General features: G+C 47.1%; 1 protein-coding gene across 7 annotated transcripts in view; it reads left to right on the top strand.

The window, feature by feature from the left end:
- Positions 1-18,981, top strand: part of LOC147099669 (CCR4-NOT transcription complex subunit 3-like) — a 114,779-nt gene that overhangs the window by 93,535 nt on the left and 2,263 nt on the right. For 4 of the 7 annotated variants that reach the window (XM_085969029.1, XM_085969030.1, XM_085969025.1 and 1 more), the window contains 8 exons: positions 581-634; positions 1,540-1,712; positions 5,089-5,231; positions 6,457-6,565; positions 7,319-7,475; positions 12,734-12,836; positions 13,571-13,769; positions 16,433-16,565. In XM_085969029.1, the coding sequence (XP_085825155.1) occupies positions 581-634; positions 1,540-1,712; positions 5,089-5,231; positions 6,457-6,565; positions 7,319-7,475; positions 12,734-12,836; positions 13,571-13,769; positions 16,433-16,565 (1,071 nt within the window). The remainder of the gene's footprint in view (positions 1-580; positions 635-1,539; positions 1,713-5,088; positions 5,232-6,456; positions 6,566-7,318; positions 7,476-12,733; positions 12,837-13,570; positions 13,770-16,432; positions 16,566-18,981) is intronic. The other 3 variants (XM_085969026.1, XM_085969024.1, XM_085969027.1) reach the window with 2 other exon arrangements.

Here is an 18,981-nt window from a genome sequence, read left to right as displayed (position 1 = left end):
CCTGCACCACCAGACCTCCACTAACTCACTGGGTCACAGTGGGTGCAGTTACACTGTTTCTGGATCATAACATCTGATCTGGTGATGAGTGAAGCTATGATGCCAATGAAGGGACCAGCCTTGCAGTCATTGTTCTGTGTAGGATGCTGATCAGGTATTGTTTTCCAATGTAATGTCGTACGCTCCATTTGCTTCATTTTAATTTAGAATGCTAGTATTTTGAGCAGGGTTTTCCCCTGCTCTCCTGTGCTGGGATGTGTTTCTACAGGCAGCAATGGTCTGCCAGGACCTCGCCCAAATAGCCACTCTCCCGAGTCTGAACATTAGTGTTTGGTCATTTGATTGAGAGCCTTATCACAACCAAGCCCGATCTTATCTACTCGCGGCCTTCCTCCAGCATGGGGAAATCTCTGAAACCTCCCCACCCCCACCAGCCCAGAATACGGATGGAACTTGGGACTATCCTGCTCTGTGTAGCTTTGTTTTGTATAAAAGGGTACGGGAACCCACGGAGTCATTGTGGCGTTGAGCTTCTTAATGATGACTTAAGTGCTAATTTTGAAATGCTTCTTATTTACAGGAAAATCATGAAGAGGAGCGGAAGCGGAGTAGGTCAGACAGCGAGATGAGCATGGTCAGTTTGCTTTTCGAGGGAAGTTTAACTTGCACAGTTGTGTTGTAAAGAATGTGTACCATCAAATCCAGCCCCAAAGTCCCATCTCGTGCAGTGTGTGTAAGCTGCAGCTTTGGGGGAGCCAGCTGTGCAGTGTAGAGTGGGTCAGTCACTGTGATTATTCCATTCCCCCATCCCAACCAAAACTTGCCGCATTAGTGGGCCAGAGTTTATGGTAATTGTAGCCTTTTATTTCGCCAGCCACTCACTGGTTCTTGCCATGGGATTCATGGGGGGGGGTAGCTTTTCCTGTAGCAGCTCCTTGACTGACTGCCGGGAGATGTACATCACCAATCATGGGGCAGTTTGTATTTATTCTTCCTCTGTCCCTGAGAAACCGTCCACCTTCCTCCGATGGGCTGATTGATGCTCAGAATTTGCAGTGTGGGGAGTTGTAGATCGAAATTTCCGAATGCTCCCTCCACCGTGTTATGTTTCACACCGGCTGAAATTCCCCCTGCTCCGAGGGCTCACCATGACCGTCGGGACTTGCCCTGTTTCTGCCATTATCATACGGTGTCGTGAACTTTGGATTTTCCCTGTATTCTCATTGTCTGTGGGATTAAACCCGTCTTAAACAAAAATACTGCGGATGCTGGAAATCTGAAATAAAAACGGAAAATGCTGGAGACACTCAGCCGGTCAGGCAGCATCTGTGGGGAGAGAAACAGAGTTAACATTTTAGGTCGATGGCCTTTCATCAGAGATTAACAGCTTTTTAAGCCAAGTACAGAGCCAGGGGAAAGTGTGGTGTGGAAAGGTCTGATAGAGTAAAGGGCAAGGGTGATTAAATGACATGTTCTGACTCCTTTCTACCCACTTGCTTTGTATTCACACCACTTTTCTGCTCTCTTTTCCATCCTCAGTCGCCTGCAAAGGTTCTTGGCAGCAAGACTCACCATGGTAACAATCTCCCTCCATCCATTTCTATTTCCCAGAGTGCGCAGGGGTTGAACAGTACAAAAACGCCGACCCTGCCCTCGAACGGATCCAGCAACGGGGGAAACAAGCTGCTGCAGTCCAGCAAGAGCTATTCTCTGTAAGTACAGACACCTCGTCCTGCCCCCAGCACGGGCATTTAGAAATGAGTTTAACCCTGTTTTTGGCATCCTTTGTACTTCAGCGCTATAAAATATCTCATTCTTTAACATGGGTTTGGTACAGTACACAAGGGCACCCTCTGAACATACTTCTGATGGCCACTGGGGAATCAGTGCTCCATTATATTAAAGAACAGAGTACCAGGGCAGGGTCCACGGTGGTTTTAGTTGAGTTCAGGTTGGCTCAGTGGGTAGCACTCTCTCGCCTCAGGATTAAAAGGCTGTGAGTTCAAGCCCCACTCCAGTAATCTCGGCCGACACTCCAGTGCAGTACTGAGGGAGCGTTCCATGTCGTCCTTTGGGTGAGATGTTAAACCAAGGTCCCATCTAGTCTGGTGATTCAGTGGCTGTTTAGATCCCCTGCTGCTATTCAAAGAGTGTTCTCCTGGTATCCTGGTCAACTTTCCTCCTTCAAACAGCAGTCAGCGGTCATTCATCCCCTGGCTGATTGTGGGATCTTGCTGTGTGTACAGTGGCTGCTGCTTTTGCCTATATAACTAACTGCACTTCAACACAATTCACTGTGTGTGGAGCTCTTTGAGATGTGATGATGCACAGCTACCTCTGGTACATGGGTTCTGAGTCCAGCTCAGACTAATAATTGCAGTCTTTCCTTCTGCCTGTAAATGTCCTAAGTGAATAAGCATTCAACCCAGTTCCTGGTAGAATTGAACCCACAGTGTGGTCACGACCAGTGTTCTCGGTATAACTGGGCCCACAGCGCAGAACCAGCCACTATTCAGCACTAAATTGGCAACCTCAAGGATACCATAAGGACATCAGAGATAGGAGAAATTCTCAGTGATGCGAGTATATTTTGATGTTCAGGCTGATTGCAAGGGAGCTTCTGGTTTGTTTGTGTCTCACTTGGGGGTGTGTTTTGATGTTCACACTGGGGTTATACACGGTGAGTCCCAGGATGCTGGGAGGTGCCCAGGGGAACTCCATGTGATTTCCCCAGAGGCGCAGTGAGCCCAAGCTCCTTTCACCCGCCTTCTGTTGGATGGGTACAGCAGCATTTGCAGAAAGCTTGCCAGCCCATCCTCCTGTTGGTGAACGAAATGTGGCCAGAGATCCGAAAAGGAGGAGTGAAAGGAATGAATTGTAAACTGTGCTTGTATAGTTTTTTATTCGTTCATGGGATGTGGACGTCGCTGACAAGGCCAGCATTTATTGCCCATCCCTAATTGCCCTCGAGAAGGTGGTGGTGAGCCGCCGCCTTGAACCTCTGCAGTCCGTGTGGTGAAGGTACTCCCACAGTGCTGTTAGGGAGGGAGTTCCAGGATTCTGACTTGGTGACGAAGAATCATCGGCGATCTACTTCCAAGTCAGGATGGTGTGTGTCTTGGAGGGGAACTTGGAGGTGGTGGTGTTCCCATGCGCCTGCTGCCCTTGTCCTTCTAGGTGGTAGAGGTCGTGGGTTTGGGAGGTGCTGCCGAAGAAGCCTTGGCGAGTTGCTGCAGTGCATCTTGTAGATGGTACACACTGCAGCCATGGTACACCGGTGGTGGAGGGAGTGAATGTTTAAGGTGGTGGGTGAGGTGCCAATCAAGCGGGCTGCTTTGTCCTGGATGGTGTCGAGCTTCTTGAGTGTTGTTGGAGCTGCACTCATCCAGGCAAGTGGAGAGTATTCCATCACACTCCTGACTTGTGCCTTTTAGATGGTGGAAAGACTTTGGGGAGTCAGGAGGTGAGACACTCACCGCAGAATATACAGCCTCTGACCTGCTCTTGTTGCCACAGTATTTATGTGTCTGGTTCAGTTAAGTTCTGGTCAATGGTGACCCCCAGGATGTTGATGGTGGGGGATTCAGCGATGGTAATGCTGTTGAATGTCATGGGGCGGTGGTTAGACTCTCGCTTGTTGGAGATAGTCATTGCCTGGCACTTAAGTAGCAGGTAACATTCGCACCACACATCAGCCCAAGCCTGGATGTCGTCCAGGTCTTGCTACAAGCGGGGCTTGGACTGCTTCATTATCTGGGGAGTTGTGAATGGCGCTGAACACTGTGCAGTCATCAGCGAACATCCCCACTTCTGACCTTATGATGGAGGGAAGGTTATTGTGAAGCAGCTGAAGATGGTTTGTGCTGCTAATCTTTCTGGGGGACAGTCTGATGCCCTGTCGTCTTAGAGAAGACAATTGTGAAATAGCTGCTTGGTGCATGGTGTCTTCTGGATTAATTAATGGGACCAGGCCCAGTCACAGTGATTTTCTTTGGGGATGTTGGAACTCTGCTTCGAAATGATGGTCCAGATGTGTTCCTGTGTAATCTCAGCCCGACAGCCTTTGTTCCTGCCCTGATGGTGTGGTGTGCCCCCTTTTTCCCCCCCCCCCGCCCACCGCCCCGCCTTGTAGGAGAGGCTTTGATGACTGCATCAGTTCTTCACTAAAATAATTCACGGTCTGATCCCCATCAGAAAAAATAGTCAAAATGGCTTTTGGAGGAATTTTACCAACAAGTGGCCCAAAGGAGGTAAATGTTTTGGCAATATTTGGGCATTTTTACACTTCCTGAAACTTCTAGGACACAATATGAAGGCCAGAGGCCGAGTCTAAAACCCATGCCATGAGGTTTCAGAGGCTGAATAGGTTTATCATTGTTTGAATAGAATTCTTTTGAACGTTCACACGTGCAACAATGATTCGCCCAGTGTCAGAGCACAGAGCTGTGAGCAGAGGCTGGCCAAACCGGGTCTCTTCAGCCAGAAAAGGGGGGCATCACCTTAACATTAGAGCCAGGCCGTTCTGGGGTATGTCAGGAATCACTTCACACAAAGGGTGGTGAAAATGTGGAAAACTCCCGAAAAAGCTGTTGAGGCTGGAGGTCAATTGATAATTTCAAAACTGACATTGATAGATATTTGTATATGCTGTACAAGGGTATTAAGGGTTACAGAACCAAGGCGGGTAGATGGAGTTAAGATACAGATCAACCATGATCTCATTGAATGGTGGAACAGGCTCAAGGGGCTGAATGACCTCCTGTTCCTATGAAAGGTGATGACTAAAAGGAGGCCTTGTAGAAGTAGACATGGTTGTTAGAATTTTTTTTAATTTTTTTTAAAGGCATTGATTCAATTTCTGTGGCACTAAAGCAAGGGGACAAAGGTTCAAACTGGTCGAAGGAAAATTTAATTCCAATGCCAGGGAGTTCTTCACACGAATTGGAATGGACTGGGTAGGGTAGTGGAGTCAGTAACCCTGGGACCGTTTCAGGAACAAGTTGCTGTGATGCCCTTCCTCGTTCCGATTGATCCAGTGATTAGCAGGAACGGCTTATGATTGACGTTTTTCTCGTGTCTGTTTTCCAGGACGCAAGGGACGAATTCAGTCTCTGCTTACGCAGCAGCTGTGGCAGCAGGAACCACCACAATCAACACCACCAGCTCATTCCAGTCGAGACCTGCCAATGCCGTGCCCATTCCCACCAGCAAGCAGCAAAATGGGACTGCAAGTACGTAATACTGCCCACTCTCGCTGCGGTTGTTTAATGTGACAAGCATACCTCTTCAGTGTCTACCTTCGAGCATCAGTAGTGTGAATTTGATGGGGGCGGAGTGGTGCAGTGAGTTAGACACTAGCCTTTCCCCCTGGGACCCAGCCCGGTCTGATAGGATGGAAGTCATTTCTGTCTGCTGACTATAAGGGTCCCACCTCAAATCAGTTTAGAATAGTCTCAATCCACAACACCAAACTGGCCCTAATTGGCACAGAGTTGTCCGCCTCACTCTGGTTCAGGGAGGGATTCTGTTCTGTAGTTGGAGCAGAGTGGGAGGGGAGCTTTACTCTGCATCTAACCCGTGCTGTACTTCTCCTTGAAGTGCATGATGCTGATAGTAGGTGTCCCAAATCAGAGTGTGCCCTATTTCTCTGCATAAAATGTGCCTTGGCTCAGTGGGAGCACTCTCGTCTATTAGTCAGATGTTTGTGGGTTCAAGCCAATATTTAATCTAAAACAAATTATGTGGTCATTTATCTCTGCTTTTTGTGGGACTTTGCTGTGCTTAAATTGGCTACCGCATTTCTCTATTACTACAACAGCGACTACACTTAATTGGCTGTAAAGCACTTTGGGACGTCCTGAGGTAATGAAAGGCGCTATAGAAATGCAAAATTCTTTCTACAGCGTTCACCGCTGTCAGCGAAAAATTTGCGTGAAAAATGGTGAATTCCCTTTTAACAGTAAACTATTCGCGGTGATCGTGTGGTAACGTCTCCTCGTTACACACGCACGCTCACTCATGTTAAACCCTCAGCAGTTGCTGCTGGCCCTGCCCTGTCGGAGGTGCCGTCTTTCGGATGAGTCTGCTCTCTCAGGTGGACGTAAAAGATCCCACAGCCACTATTTCGAAGAAGAGCAGGGGGGAGTTCTCCCCGGTGTCCTGGGGCCAATATTTATCCCGCAACCACCATCACTGAAACAGATTATCTGGTCATTATCACATTGCTGTTTGTGGGAGCTTGCTGTGCGCAATTTGGCTGCCGCGTTTCCCACATTACAACAGTGACGACACTTCAAAAGTACTTCATTGGCTGTAAAGTGTTTTGGGACGCCTGGTTGTGAAAGGTGCTAGAGAAATACAAGTCTTTTATATTCTAAATATGTCAATGATTCATTTACTCCTGAATATGTATTGTCTGGGTTGCTGCTTATATTGAATTACACCTGTTTTTTTCAGGTTATAGTGCAGTGGTTGCCGAGAACAGTGTGGAACATCAGAACAGCTACAGTCTTCCTTCCAGTACAAACAGCCAGCCAAGTGGCACGACCCCCATACAGAATAATGTGTGAGTACCGCAGCACAGGCTCATCGTGTAATAGCCTGCAATAGTGCTGTGAAAACCGACAGTGAGCAGCTCCCTGTACTGACAGGTTCAGTAATCCCTCCAACACTCTTCTCACCGCCTTCCCCACATCACCCCTGCCCAATTATGCCGGCGCTCACTAAAAATGACCAAAGAAAATATGTGTTAAAAGTTTTGCAATAGTTTGATTGCTGGAGGTCCAGAGGGTTAGATTCCCCATTGTGGGGTTACTGGGCTAGGAACGCAAAGGTCACAAGTTGAAATTTCACCAGGTTGTCAAATTGGATTCGATACATCTAGTAACTCATGGGCTGCCAGATTGTTATTAAAAACCCAACTGATTCACTACTGTACCTTCAGGGAAGGGAATCGTCTACAATGAGCCCTTCTGGCCTGTGTGACCCCAGTCGCACACTACCTGACTGATTCTTGGTGCCCTCTGTGTGGCCTCGCAAGCCGCTCAGTTGTTGGGGAGGTGCAGTAAATGCAGCGTTGCCCACGTCCCGAGAACAGATTTACAAAAACACACATTTGTTGTCCTCGAGACACTGCTCGTTTTGCTGCTGGATTCGGGGCTGCCACTGTCAATGAGGGATAAAACTGTCCGTCCAGGAGGCGTCCGGCTGAATAAGAATAGCAAACCAGTTAATGTTGATTGGAGTTGATATATTTTCATGTATTGTTGAAGTCTTCTGATCTGGTTCAGATTGTTTTAATTGGATATCTGTCACGCAGGAAAGAGCCAGTCAGCGTATCTGTAGCCAGCACAACGAACATCATCCCAGTGCTCGCAGCCAGTCAGGTCAACACACAAGCCTCCAACTTCACTGATCTTAAACCAACACCAGCCATGATGAATGGACCCTTACCGTTTGTCTCCCAGGAGTTGAAGGTATGTACAGAATGGGAGAAGGTGGGCCGGGTGGAGAGGTGCCACATCAAACCAGCTTTGCTTCCCACAAAAACTGCACAGTCCAAGAGCGCACAGGTAGTACCTGCTGGTTACCAGACTGCTGGGAGGAAGAGGCCTTCGCTTTACATGGGTGTCATTGTGAGGGGCAGCTACAATCCTGAACTTCACTGAATTTAATCTCCTTACTCCCCCCCCCGCCCGTTGCTGATTTTGCTCTGTCCATTCCCTGTTTATGTCGTCCTGGTGCAGACAGTCCTGTTCTATGTAACTGGGTTCAGAAATCAGACACTACGTACAGTTTTGGTCTCCTTATTTAAGGAGGGATATACTTGCATTGGAGGCAGTTCAGAGACGATTCACTCGGTTGATTCCTGAGCTGAAGGGGTTGACTTATGAAGAAAGGTTGGGCCTATATTTAATGGAGTTTAGAAGAATGAGAGGTGATCTTATTGAAAATTGTAAGATACTGAGGGGGCTCGACAAGGTAGATGCAGAGAGGATGTTTCTCCTCATGGGGAAATCTAGAACTCGGGGGCACAGTTTCAGAATAAAGGGTCGCCCTTTTAGAACTGAGATGAGGGGGAATTTCTTCTCTGAGGATTGTGAATCTTTGGAATTCTCTGCCCCAGAGAGCCGTGGAGGCTGGGTCATTGTATATATTCAAGGTGGAGATAGACAGATTTTTGCAAGAGAAGGGAGTGGGCAGGGGAGCGGCTTTGCGCTCAAGATCAGCCATGATCTTATTGAATGGCGGAGCAGGCTCGAGGGGCCAAGTGGCCTATTCCTGCTCCTATTTCTTATGTATTTGCACGTCAGCAGGGCTGGCGTGGGTCAAGTACAGTGCAGAGTTCCCCAACCCCAGGCCAGACGACTCCTAGCTGCAGTGAGCTCGCTCCATTTTGCACGGTTGCTATCCAGGTGTTTCTGAGAGAGACTGATTCAGGTTCAGGATTATCTTGGGGCACCAGTCTGAGACTGCTGCCTGATTGGCTTAGGAATTGGAATGAGCATTTGAAAGGCTCGATGTGTGCCTCCTCTGGGCAAGATTTGACCCCTGGTCTCCGATGAAAGGACACCACTACCATAGACTACGGAGCCCAGAATGGCATCCGAGAGAGAGAGAGAGACTCTCATCCATGAGTGAAATCCTAGCCCTGGTGTTTACACAGCTTCCAATGAAGCTGTGTAAAGGTTTCGAGCCAGAGTTCATTGAAAACACCTGAAAAGCCCGAGTATGTCGGAGTTGGTGTTTTCGGGCCTAGGTGGCATGGTATTTTTGTCTGTGCTCGGCTCACTTTCTTTGTGACAGGAACTTCTCAGCAACTTCCTGATCACTCAGGGTGGCCCTGGATCAGGAGAAAAACCGGCAGAGAGTGTTGATTTGTTGCTCGTGCGCGCCACCTACAGGCCAGTGAAGGAGCGGTGGTCGCTGGTGCAGAGAGCTGTTGTCTGTTGTTGGGCAGTGATGAGGCCTTTCCACAAGGAGGAAAATGCCTGAAACACAGAACAAGATCTCTTGTGTGGAAGTGAAGTTTCAGTCTGCTGCTGAGGGTACAGCTGAATATTAGCAGTTTCATCCTGAAATCAATCTGCGTCAAACGTTTCAACCTGTTTTACATCTTGTGCTATCTGTGCACCAGCAAGTGTAAGAAAGGAATAAGGGGCACGTGAGAAAAATTAGATGCCTGTAGTCACTGCTGCAAGGGCGTATTTTTGTGCCTGAAGATTGTGCTTGAATGGAAGTTAACTGATTGTAGACAGAACGTCGATTCTATTTGTTAGGGAAACTTTTTATTTGGGAAGCCTTGTTATATTTTACTGCAGCTGAGCTGTATCTCCCGGCTTCCCTCGTCTCCACCCCCCCCCCATAAACCCGTCTCCACCCCCCCCATAAACCCTCCTCCACACATTTCGCGCCCGCTGGCCTCCCACATTCTATCTTACACACATTCCAAAAACTAGCTGCCTGCACCCACCCCTGCTCACCATCTCCCCTGTCCTCACCGACCTACCATTGCATTAATTTCAAAATGCTTCTCCTCATTTACAAATCTTTCCCCACCTTTTCAATTACAACCTCTCCCAGCTCACCTCTGCATTTCCAGCAGAGTCTAGAGTGTGACCAACACCCCCACCCAAGCGTCCTGGATTTAGTGGCAACAGGCTCTCGAGCCTCCAGTTCCAGAAGTCTGAGTGACTTGCCTGTAATTCCTTCTGGGCACAGAGTATTGTCAGTGTCTGAATACTAACCAGAGCCAACGGCGCCTTGCCTTCCGACCCCGCTGATACTCGCTAGCACACCACTTTCAGCCATCAAAGTATCACGTGAAGTACTTCAGGTACGACAGCGATTTTATAAACGTGGAAATTGAAAATAGCAACCCCCCCGCCCCAGTAAATACACTCGAACTTCAGGTATGTTTGCTCAATTTGCCAATTCCAGTATCAATTTAAATACAGGTAGACTATCCTTTATCCGAAAACCTCGGGACCAGCCGTGTTTCGGTTTTTGGAAAATTTCGGATTTCGGAAGGTATTTTATAAGACTGGGAAATTTGGCGGGGGTCGGGGTCGTGTGCATGACTTACGCTGAACGAAAACACTTTCGGTTTTCAGAGGATTTCGGTTTTCGGAAGTGCGGATAAAGGATACACTATCCCTTATCCGAAAGGGTGGGGGTCGGGGGGGGGGGGGGAGAAAAGAATATCGGACAGGCCGCTGCAGCTATCGGACGGGCCGCTGTATTGTTGGGTTCACTCTCCCGGTATACCTCCTTCACACTGCCCGGCTCGGCCGGCAATCTCCTACCCAGGAGGGAACTCAGTGACCCTCTGCCCTGCTCAGTGTAAGTCGTGCGCCACTCTGGTCATGTCGTGCGCACGACTTATGCTGAATGAAAAAACCTTCGGTTTTTAGAGGGTTTCGGTTTTCGGAAGTTCAGATAAAGGGTAGTCTACCTGTACTTGTTACTGTAGTTTTTGGAATCATTTATTTGCATTTAATCATTAATTATTTCTAAAAATTATTTGTAAAATTGTAAATTTAGAACATGTGTGTGTAATTGAGGAGATGTTGATTGATGAGGCTGAAGAAATGAACAGGCTTCCACTGCTGAAAATCTGCACTTGTATAGTTTCTGAGACCGAGGGACTCTGGCAGTTCACGCTTTCGACTTGGTTAATGACTTGCAACTGGATGAATGAAATTTGCAGCTTTTACATGGTGACTGGCCACAAGTGTACGCTGATGTCCAGGACACCCTAATCCGTTTACTGCATGTCATCGCCAAATCCTCTGCAGGTGCTGGAAATAAGCCTGACAAGTATCTCTGGAGCTGGCCAGCTTGGCACTGGTGTTCTGAATGCTGAGCATCTTGGATCCGTTCGCAGTGTAATTTTTATCATCCAATAACAGTGACTATTGGGCATTGCCAACATTGACAGACATACCAAAAGAGGAATTTGATCTGTGTGCACGAGTGCTTGTTCCTGCTTATGTAGACAATCATCAGGAAGAATCTTAGCATAATTCCCTTGTACAATTCTGGCAAGCAGGACTTCCTGGAATACCTGTGTTAGCTAACTTTGCCATTGCTGCTATAATCTCTGCAGGTGCAGGAAGACATTTCCGCATCCACCAGATTGTGCTGAATGAATGCTGTAGAAATTTACCAAGAAAATATAAAGTGTTTTAAAGTTGCAATGCAAAAACAAAATATCACTTTGTTCAGTAATGATTTAATGGTATACTGGCAGACCCATGAAAGATAAATCTTTAGATTAATCAGATTTCTGGCCACATAATAGGCACGGATTTTCTACATAATTTCAAGTTATCCCTGCACTGTCCGTAGGTTTTTCTTGCTGCATAATAACACTAGAGCTTCTGCAAAATTTCTCTTGTTTTTCCGGAGACTGTGGTCCCTGATGCAGGCAGGCGATTGTTGTGGTTGCTTTATTTAAAGTGGTGCAGCATCATCGGAACATCCCTCAAATCCAACATCAGCAACCCTTGCTTTAATGTTTCTTTTCACACCAACCCATACGATGAATGCTATTTCTGTCTTTGCATGTTGGACTTCTCTGTCTCTCTTTTCCCCCCCAACCTCACCAGAAGAGAGAAGAGTTTCAGTTTTGTTTCTGGACTCCCAAAGCTGGTTTTCTTGCTGTTATCTCAAATCTCCTGTGAAGTACTAAGCAGGGGTGCAGCAGCATGTGGTCTCTCTATATTTTGTTGTGGTCGACCTACTGAGGGTCTTCTCATGCTGGGTGTTGTTTCTGTTCTAGTTGTCACAGCCAAATTTTTGAACCGGGTAGCTTTACAGATTCACTTCACTGTTTTTGGGAGGCCTGGAAATAAAAATCTGGCAGCGGAATTTGTTTGAAAGGGTAAGGACTGTTGATTAGAATGTTAGTGTGTTAGGTCACAATCTGTGCAGCGGCGAGGGTTGCAGTTTGAAGGTAAACTGCAGTTCATGCCCAACTCGCAGCCAATCCAGAGTGGGCTTTTCCCAATGACGAGCAGCCTGTTGCAGTGGAGGCTTATCCTTCCCAATGGTGTTTCATTTTTTTCTTTGGGGAAGATTGTCCTTCTCTCTTGTGGTTGAATGTATAATCCTTTCTTTTAACTTAGCCCCCTCTTTTTTCACCCCATTCACTTTTCTTGGCACTCGTTCTGATCTTCGGTCTTGCTCACCATTCTCTGCTCTCCTTTCCTGTGAGGGTTCCTGGGTGCTCCAGGTCACGAGCTGTGAACTCCTATAAATTTATTCTTCACCTCTGCAGATTGCGACATGAGCTGGGGCTGCCAGATTTCAATGCCCGTTAGTTCTGGCATTGCTACTTTGTCTGGCATGGACTTTCATCTGAGTCCGAAGGATGTCGGTTCACGTTCTACTGCAGGACTTGAGCACATAATCTAGGCTGACACTCCGCACTGAGGGAGTGCTGCATTGTCGGAGGTGCCGTCTTTTAAATGAGACGTTAAATCAGTCTGCCTGGTCGTCTGGACGTCAAGATCCCATGGCACTGTTCGAAGTGCAGGGAGGTGTTCTGGCTGATGTCCCTCCCTCAACTAATGTCAAAGATCAGATTGGTCATTTATCTCAATTGCTGTTAGTGGGATCTTGCTGTGTGCAGAAAGCCACCTTAAAACAATTCATTGTACGGGAGGCACTTTGAAATATTTGAGACCTTGTCTTTTTTTCCTTTAACATTATTTAATTTCTGTACATCCAGCAGGCTCCAGAGACACTGAGCTCTTTAAAAAGTATGGCGGAACGAGCAGCTGTGAGTGCAGGATTGGAAGAGCAAGTCCAGTCCTTGCATTTGAACGAGAGGGGTGAGTACCTGCAGATCAGCATCCCTCTGAAGGGGGGGGCAGCAAAATCTCTAACGTCACACCAGAACCTGGTCACCAGGAGTTTTCACCCTAAGCTAAACAAGCATCCCCAGAAATGCATTTTGCTAAAGGTTAAATGTTAAACAGATTGTAAGTATTGCCCAGGACACACTCATACGCAATTCTTTGAACAATCCGGCGGAAAATCCCACTGAGGTCACACTCCACGGCTGCATTGTACAAATTGTGCAATAAATAGCAAGTCATTAAATTCCTACACAATGGGTTCCAGACCTGTGTCATGGGGTAAGGTGAGGCGCAGCGCAGAGGATTGACACTTCACAAGGCGGCAGACTGGGATCTCTTGCGCTCAACTCATAAAGTATATCTGACACCTCTTGATCAACAGATTGGGTCCTGGCCATCTATACATCCATTGTAATTCATCCTGGGGAGAGAGTAAAGATTCTAAGGATGCTGGAAATCTGAAGTAAAAACAGAAAATGCTGGAAATACTCAGCAGGTCAGGCCGCATCTGTAGAGAGAAACAGTTCTGAGGAAGGGTCATCGACCTGAGACGTTGACTCTGTTTCTCTCTCTACAGATGCTGCCTGACCTGCTGAGTATTTCCAGCATTTTCTGTTTTTAGTAAAGGTACTAATGCAGGCCTTAAACGGTTAAAGTCTGTTCTATTTAAAATCTGTGTTAAAAGTGGTGGGGTTTTTTTCCCCCAGATCTCTTCAGCACCCCATCGTCACAGAGCAACTCGATGACATCTAACGTTCCACAAACAACAGAAGTCCACCTTCAGCCGATGCTGGGCGTGTGCCCACTGAGCCCGGTGCATCTTTCCAAGGACCAAGAATACCAGCTGCACATGGTGGAGTCGGCGTGGCTTCATATGCCTCACCCGTCAGACTCAGAGAGGATACGGTCAGTAGCAGCTGGTGGCGGAGAGAAGCTGAATCCAGGCAATGAGTTTATCAGAAGGGCACCCAGTTAGATACAATAGGATTCAGAGTTAACTGAAGCAATGCTCATTCTAGCAGTGAATCTGCTGCACTTTGTACTATAGAGCCCAGTACATCAGTCCATTTCTGTGTAATGGTTTACAATGAGGCTACTATACTTGGTTATTCCTTGTATTGCAGTAAAATCAGAGAAGATATAAAACTGCAAAACGGAAGTTTTGGATAGCTAGTGTAACACGTCAAAGTTTGCAGATGATACTAAGATGGGAGGGAAAGTAGTGAGTGAGGAGGACATAAAAAACCTGCAAGGGGACATAGACAGGCTAAGTAAGTGGGCAGAGATTTGGCAGATGGAATACAATACTGGAAAGTGTGAGGTTATGCACTTTGGCAGGAAAAATCGTAGAGCAAGTTATTATCTTAATGGCAAGAAACTTGAAAGTACTGAAGTACAAAGGGATCTGGGGGTCCTGGTGCACGAAACTCAAAAGGTTAGTATGCAGGTGCAGCAAGTGATTAAGAAGGCCAATGGAATGTTGGCTTTCATTGCTAGGGGGATAGAATATAAAAATAGGGAGGTATTGCTTCAGTTGTACAAGGTATTGGTGAGACCGCACCTGGAATACTGCATACAGTTTTGGTGTCCATACTTAAGAAAGGACATACTTGCTCTCGAGTCAGTACAAAGAAGGTTCACTCGATTAATCCCGGGGATGAGGCGATGGACATATGAGGAGAGGTTGAGTAGATTGGGACTCTACTCATTGGAGTTCAGAAGAATGAGAGGCGATCTTATTGAAACATATAAGATTATGAAGGGGTTGGATCGGGTGGATGCAGGGAGGATGTTCCAGATGATGGGTGAAACTAGAACTAGGGGGCATAGTCTTAGAATAAGGGGCTGCTCTTTCAAAACTGAGATGAGGAGGAACTACTTCACTCAGAGGGTGGTAGGTCCATGGAATATGCTGCCCCAAAAAGCTGTCGAAGCTACATCATTACATAAATTTAAAACAGAAATAGACAGTTTCCTAGTAGAAAAGGGATTTAAGGGTTACGGGGAGCGGGCAGGAATTTGGACATGAGTCTAGGTTCGGATAGGTCATGGCCCTGTGGGTAGCGGAGCGGGCCCAGGGGCCGTGTAGCCTGATCCTGCTCCTGTTTTCGTGTGTCTAATGCTGTTAGATTCAGGAGATAGTCCTGTCATAGTGGATTGGCGGTTAGGATCAGATCAGCCATGATCTTATTGAATGGCGGAGCAGGCTCGAGGGGCCAATTGGCCTACTCCTGCTCCTATTTCTTATGTTCTTATGAAATCCTGCTTCCAATGGCTGCTTTTAAAAACCCGTAAATCCAAACCCTCAGTGTGGCTTTGCTTTTTAAAAAACAACTTATTGACCTGTTCAAGTGATACATAATGAATACACGCGCAGGAACAATGCACAGGTAAAGGTGTTCATAGTGTCCGAACACCCCAGTGGACAGCCTTTCCTGCTGAGTGCTGATCCGACTGAGCCAGGTGTGGCCCCAGGAATATAGCTTATTCTCTCTCTCTCACGTATGAGGAGAGGTTGAGTAGGTTGGGACTCTACTCATTGGAGTTCAGAAGAATGAGAGGCGATCTTATCGAAACATATAAGATTGTGAGGGGGCTTGATCGGGTGGATGCGGTGAGGATGTTTCCACTGATGGGTGAGATTAGAACTCGGGGGCATAATCTTAGAATAAGGGGCTGCTCTTTCAAAACTGAGATGAGGAGAAACTTCTTCACTCAGGGTAGTAAATCTATGGAATTTGCTACCCCAGAGAGCTGTGGAAGCTGCAACATTAAATACATTTAAAATGGAGATAGACATTTTCCTAGCAGATAAGGGAATTAGGGGTTATGGGGAGAGGGCAGGGAAGTGAACGTGAGTCTAGATTCAGCCATGATCCTATTGAATGGCGGAGCAGGCCCGAGGGGCTGTATGGCCTACTCCTGCTCCTGTTTCTTATGTTCTCTCGCTCTCTCTCTCTAGCTGCTGCTGTAGTTTTGTCTGTAGTTGGATTATTAGAGAGGTGATATGGGAGAGGCAGGCTTAGTTAGGTGGTACAACTACTTGTGTATTATCTGAGTGGAGTTAAATTCTTAAGGGCTTGACAGGGTAGATGCAGGGAGGATGTTTCCCCTGGCTGGGGAGTCTAGAACCAGGGGTCACAGTCTCAGAATAAGGGGTTGGCCATTTAGGACTGAGATAAGGAGAAATGTCTTCACTGGTGAATCTTTGGCATTCTCTACCCCAGAGGGCTGTGGTGGCTCAGTCGTTGAGTATATTCAAGACAGAGACAGAGATCGATAGATTTTTGAATATTAAGGGAATCAAGGGATTTGGGGATAGTTCAGGAAAGTGAAGATGAGGTAGAAGATCAGCCATGATCTTACTGAATGGCGGAGCAGGCTCAAAGGGCCAAATGGCCGACTCCTGCTCCTATTTCTTATGTTTATAGTATTGCCCAAAATGCATTGATTTTGCTGCCTAATGCAATCACTTTTTTAAAATCTTTTCACGACAGAAGTATTAATCAGTTCCAAGATTTCTCACTGTCTCTAAAAGTGTTTGAATTTGTTTTCTGTTTCCCCTGCAGACACTACCTCCCACGCAACCCGTGTCCCACACCGCCTTATCACCATCAGATCCCCCCGGTCCATTCGGACACACTGGAGTTCTACCAGCGCTTGTCCACTGAAACTCTCTTCTTCATCTTCTACTACCTAGAGGTGGGTATTGGTCTGAGCAGTGCCGATCATTCCGTAGCAGGATGGCCAAACAGCATTGCTCAGGTTTCCAGTTGGCACCTTGCCCTAGGTTTGTGCTTGGGTAGAACAGAAATTGAGCTCCGAGTTGGTAGCAGCCCAAGGGAATTCTCTGCTGCCCTGACTAACCAGATCCCATTTATTGGTAATTTCCCATTCCCACAATCATTTGGATTCAATTCCTCTGTTCTCATGCTCTCTTACCCCCTAAAGGGGGTGGCTGCCCATTGCCAGAACTTCAACACTGACCCTTTGACCTCTGCCCCTGGGCTAGGTCATTAAATCAGCCTGGGTACCCAGCAGCCAATGGCCTCTCTTGATTATAGTGCATTTGTTCAGGATGTGACGCCCCCTGTAGTTGACCAGCACTCGCTATCCAACCTTGCAGGTGAAGAATGGGCATTTGGAGGGTTCAGTGTAACCCGTGCACCTCAAAATAAGTCCCCTCCTTCGGGTGGAGAAAAGAATACGGTTAGAAAAAAGAGGAATGAAAGGAAGGCCCCAGCTCCGCAAGATCAACAACTCTGGCATGGAGTGTGTGTGTCGAATGTGTGTCCCACTGCTCTGCCCCCACGTGTAGCATTCCAAACACCCACGCTCTGCCAGGTGGAATTCCTCATCTCAATGACTTGTCTGTTCTTTGTGGTCTTCTGATTCAAGCTGCGTGCTGTAAATTAGCAAAAGGCACTAAAGGTTAATGTCTTGCAGCTGCAAACACCTGGTATGCCTGCGCTGAAGACTTGTATTGTGTAGCCCCGTATCCCAGGTCACTGCCACGGCTCAAAGTGCTATTAGTGCAGTGAGTTCTGTAGGTAAACATGAAGCTGTTTTACACACACACGTCCCACCAACAGCAGGGATCTAAGCTTCATCGGAGTTTTAAGTTCAGTTTAAAAATCCACCTGCAATACAGCCGACATCTTTACACGTCTGCTGGATAAGCGCAGTGTGTTCTGTGGCACACGGTCTCTGCACCAGCAGCTCGTGAACTATTTCTGTTTGAATTCCAAAAGACATTTAAAAGCTCAAATTTTTTTTTAAATTTAACTTTCTCCCATCTCCATCCTGAAGGCACTTTGCTAGGAATAGTTCCACAGGGTGTGACTGTCCTGCAAATCACCCATGTGCCCGTTCACTGTGTGTCTTGATGCGCAGTGAGCATTGGCAGGCCATTCAGCCATGGAGGCACCACAGCTGAGTTCAATCTTCTGACTTGGCATTGGGTATACGCTCACGTCCCAGCGGAGGTCACTGGATAGTGAGGAACTGGATTTCCCTTCTGCCCCCAGCCCCCTACTCCGGAGGCTATGACCAGGATCAGCCAAGTCTGCACAGATCAGGGATTGTACCTGGTCTGTGTTGCTCAGGTTGTTACACTAAACCCACATTTAAAAAAAAAAAAAACTATTTGGAGGCTCAGTAATAGTGGAAGGAAATGAAGGCCCATTTTAATGTTGGGCCTTTTGTTGCTGAGCTGTGATTTGCTGTACTCTTGCAGTAACTCACATTACACAAATATTTAATGAAAAGCCACTTTTTAAATGTACTCGAATTATTTTAGTTTTTGTAACAGGTTTCCCTGATGGCTTTTGGAAAGACTGTAACGGAGCCTTACAGAGCATGAAGGATCCAGGTTCAATCCCGGCTCCGTGCTCTGTTAGCTGTTCAGACAGATGCTGATGTGTTACAATTGGCATCCCTGGGTGTTGGGGCGGGGGTATAACCAGGCTTCAGCTGCTGATCACTGTTCAGTAGCCCTCACTGGGAATGGTCAGTAGAGGTCAGATGAAGATGATTGGGCTAGTGCGATGCCCTCAAGGTTGAATCACCTACTGACAGTTGGGCGAGGTGTGAGAGGGCCCATCCCCTATGGGATTGTACCCCAGGAGCTGTCAGTACCTTCGGTGGGGTGGGAAAGGGGGAAAATTGCTTTTTTTTTTAAAGTTCCCCCAAAAATATTGTAATGGTAAACCATGATAAGTAGCCTAACAACTAGGGAAGCTGGGGTTGCTCTCCTTAGAGCAGCGAAGGTTAAGGGGAGATTTAGTAGAAGTGTTCAAAATGATGACGCGTTTTGATAGAGTATATAAGGAGAAACTGTTTCCAGTGGCAGGAGGGTCGGTAACCAGAGAACAGATTTATGGTGATTGCCAAAAGAACCAGAGGGGAGATGAGAATGATTTTACGCAGCGAGTTGTTGTGATCTGGAACGCGCTGCCTGAAAGGGCGGTGGAAGCAGATTCAATAGTAACTTTCAAAAGGGAATTGGATAAATACTTGAAAAGGAGAAATGTGCAGGGCTGTGGGGAAAGAGCAGGGGGGAGTGGGACTAATTGGAGAGCTCGTTCAAAGAGCCGGCACAGGCACGATGGGCCGAATG

This window comes from Somniosus microcephalus, chromosome 28, assembly GCF_052327205.1.
Source record: "Somniosus microcephalus isolate GS21.2 chromosome 28, FLI_Smic_1.0, whole genome shotgun sequence".
NCBI lineage: Eukaryota > Metazoa > Chordata > Chondrichthyes > Squaliformes > Somniosidae > Somniosus > Somniosus microcephalus.
Note: the sequence above shows the minus strand (reverse complement) of the source record. Positions and strands in the feature narration are given on the sequence as shown.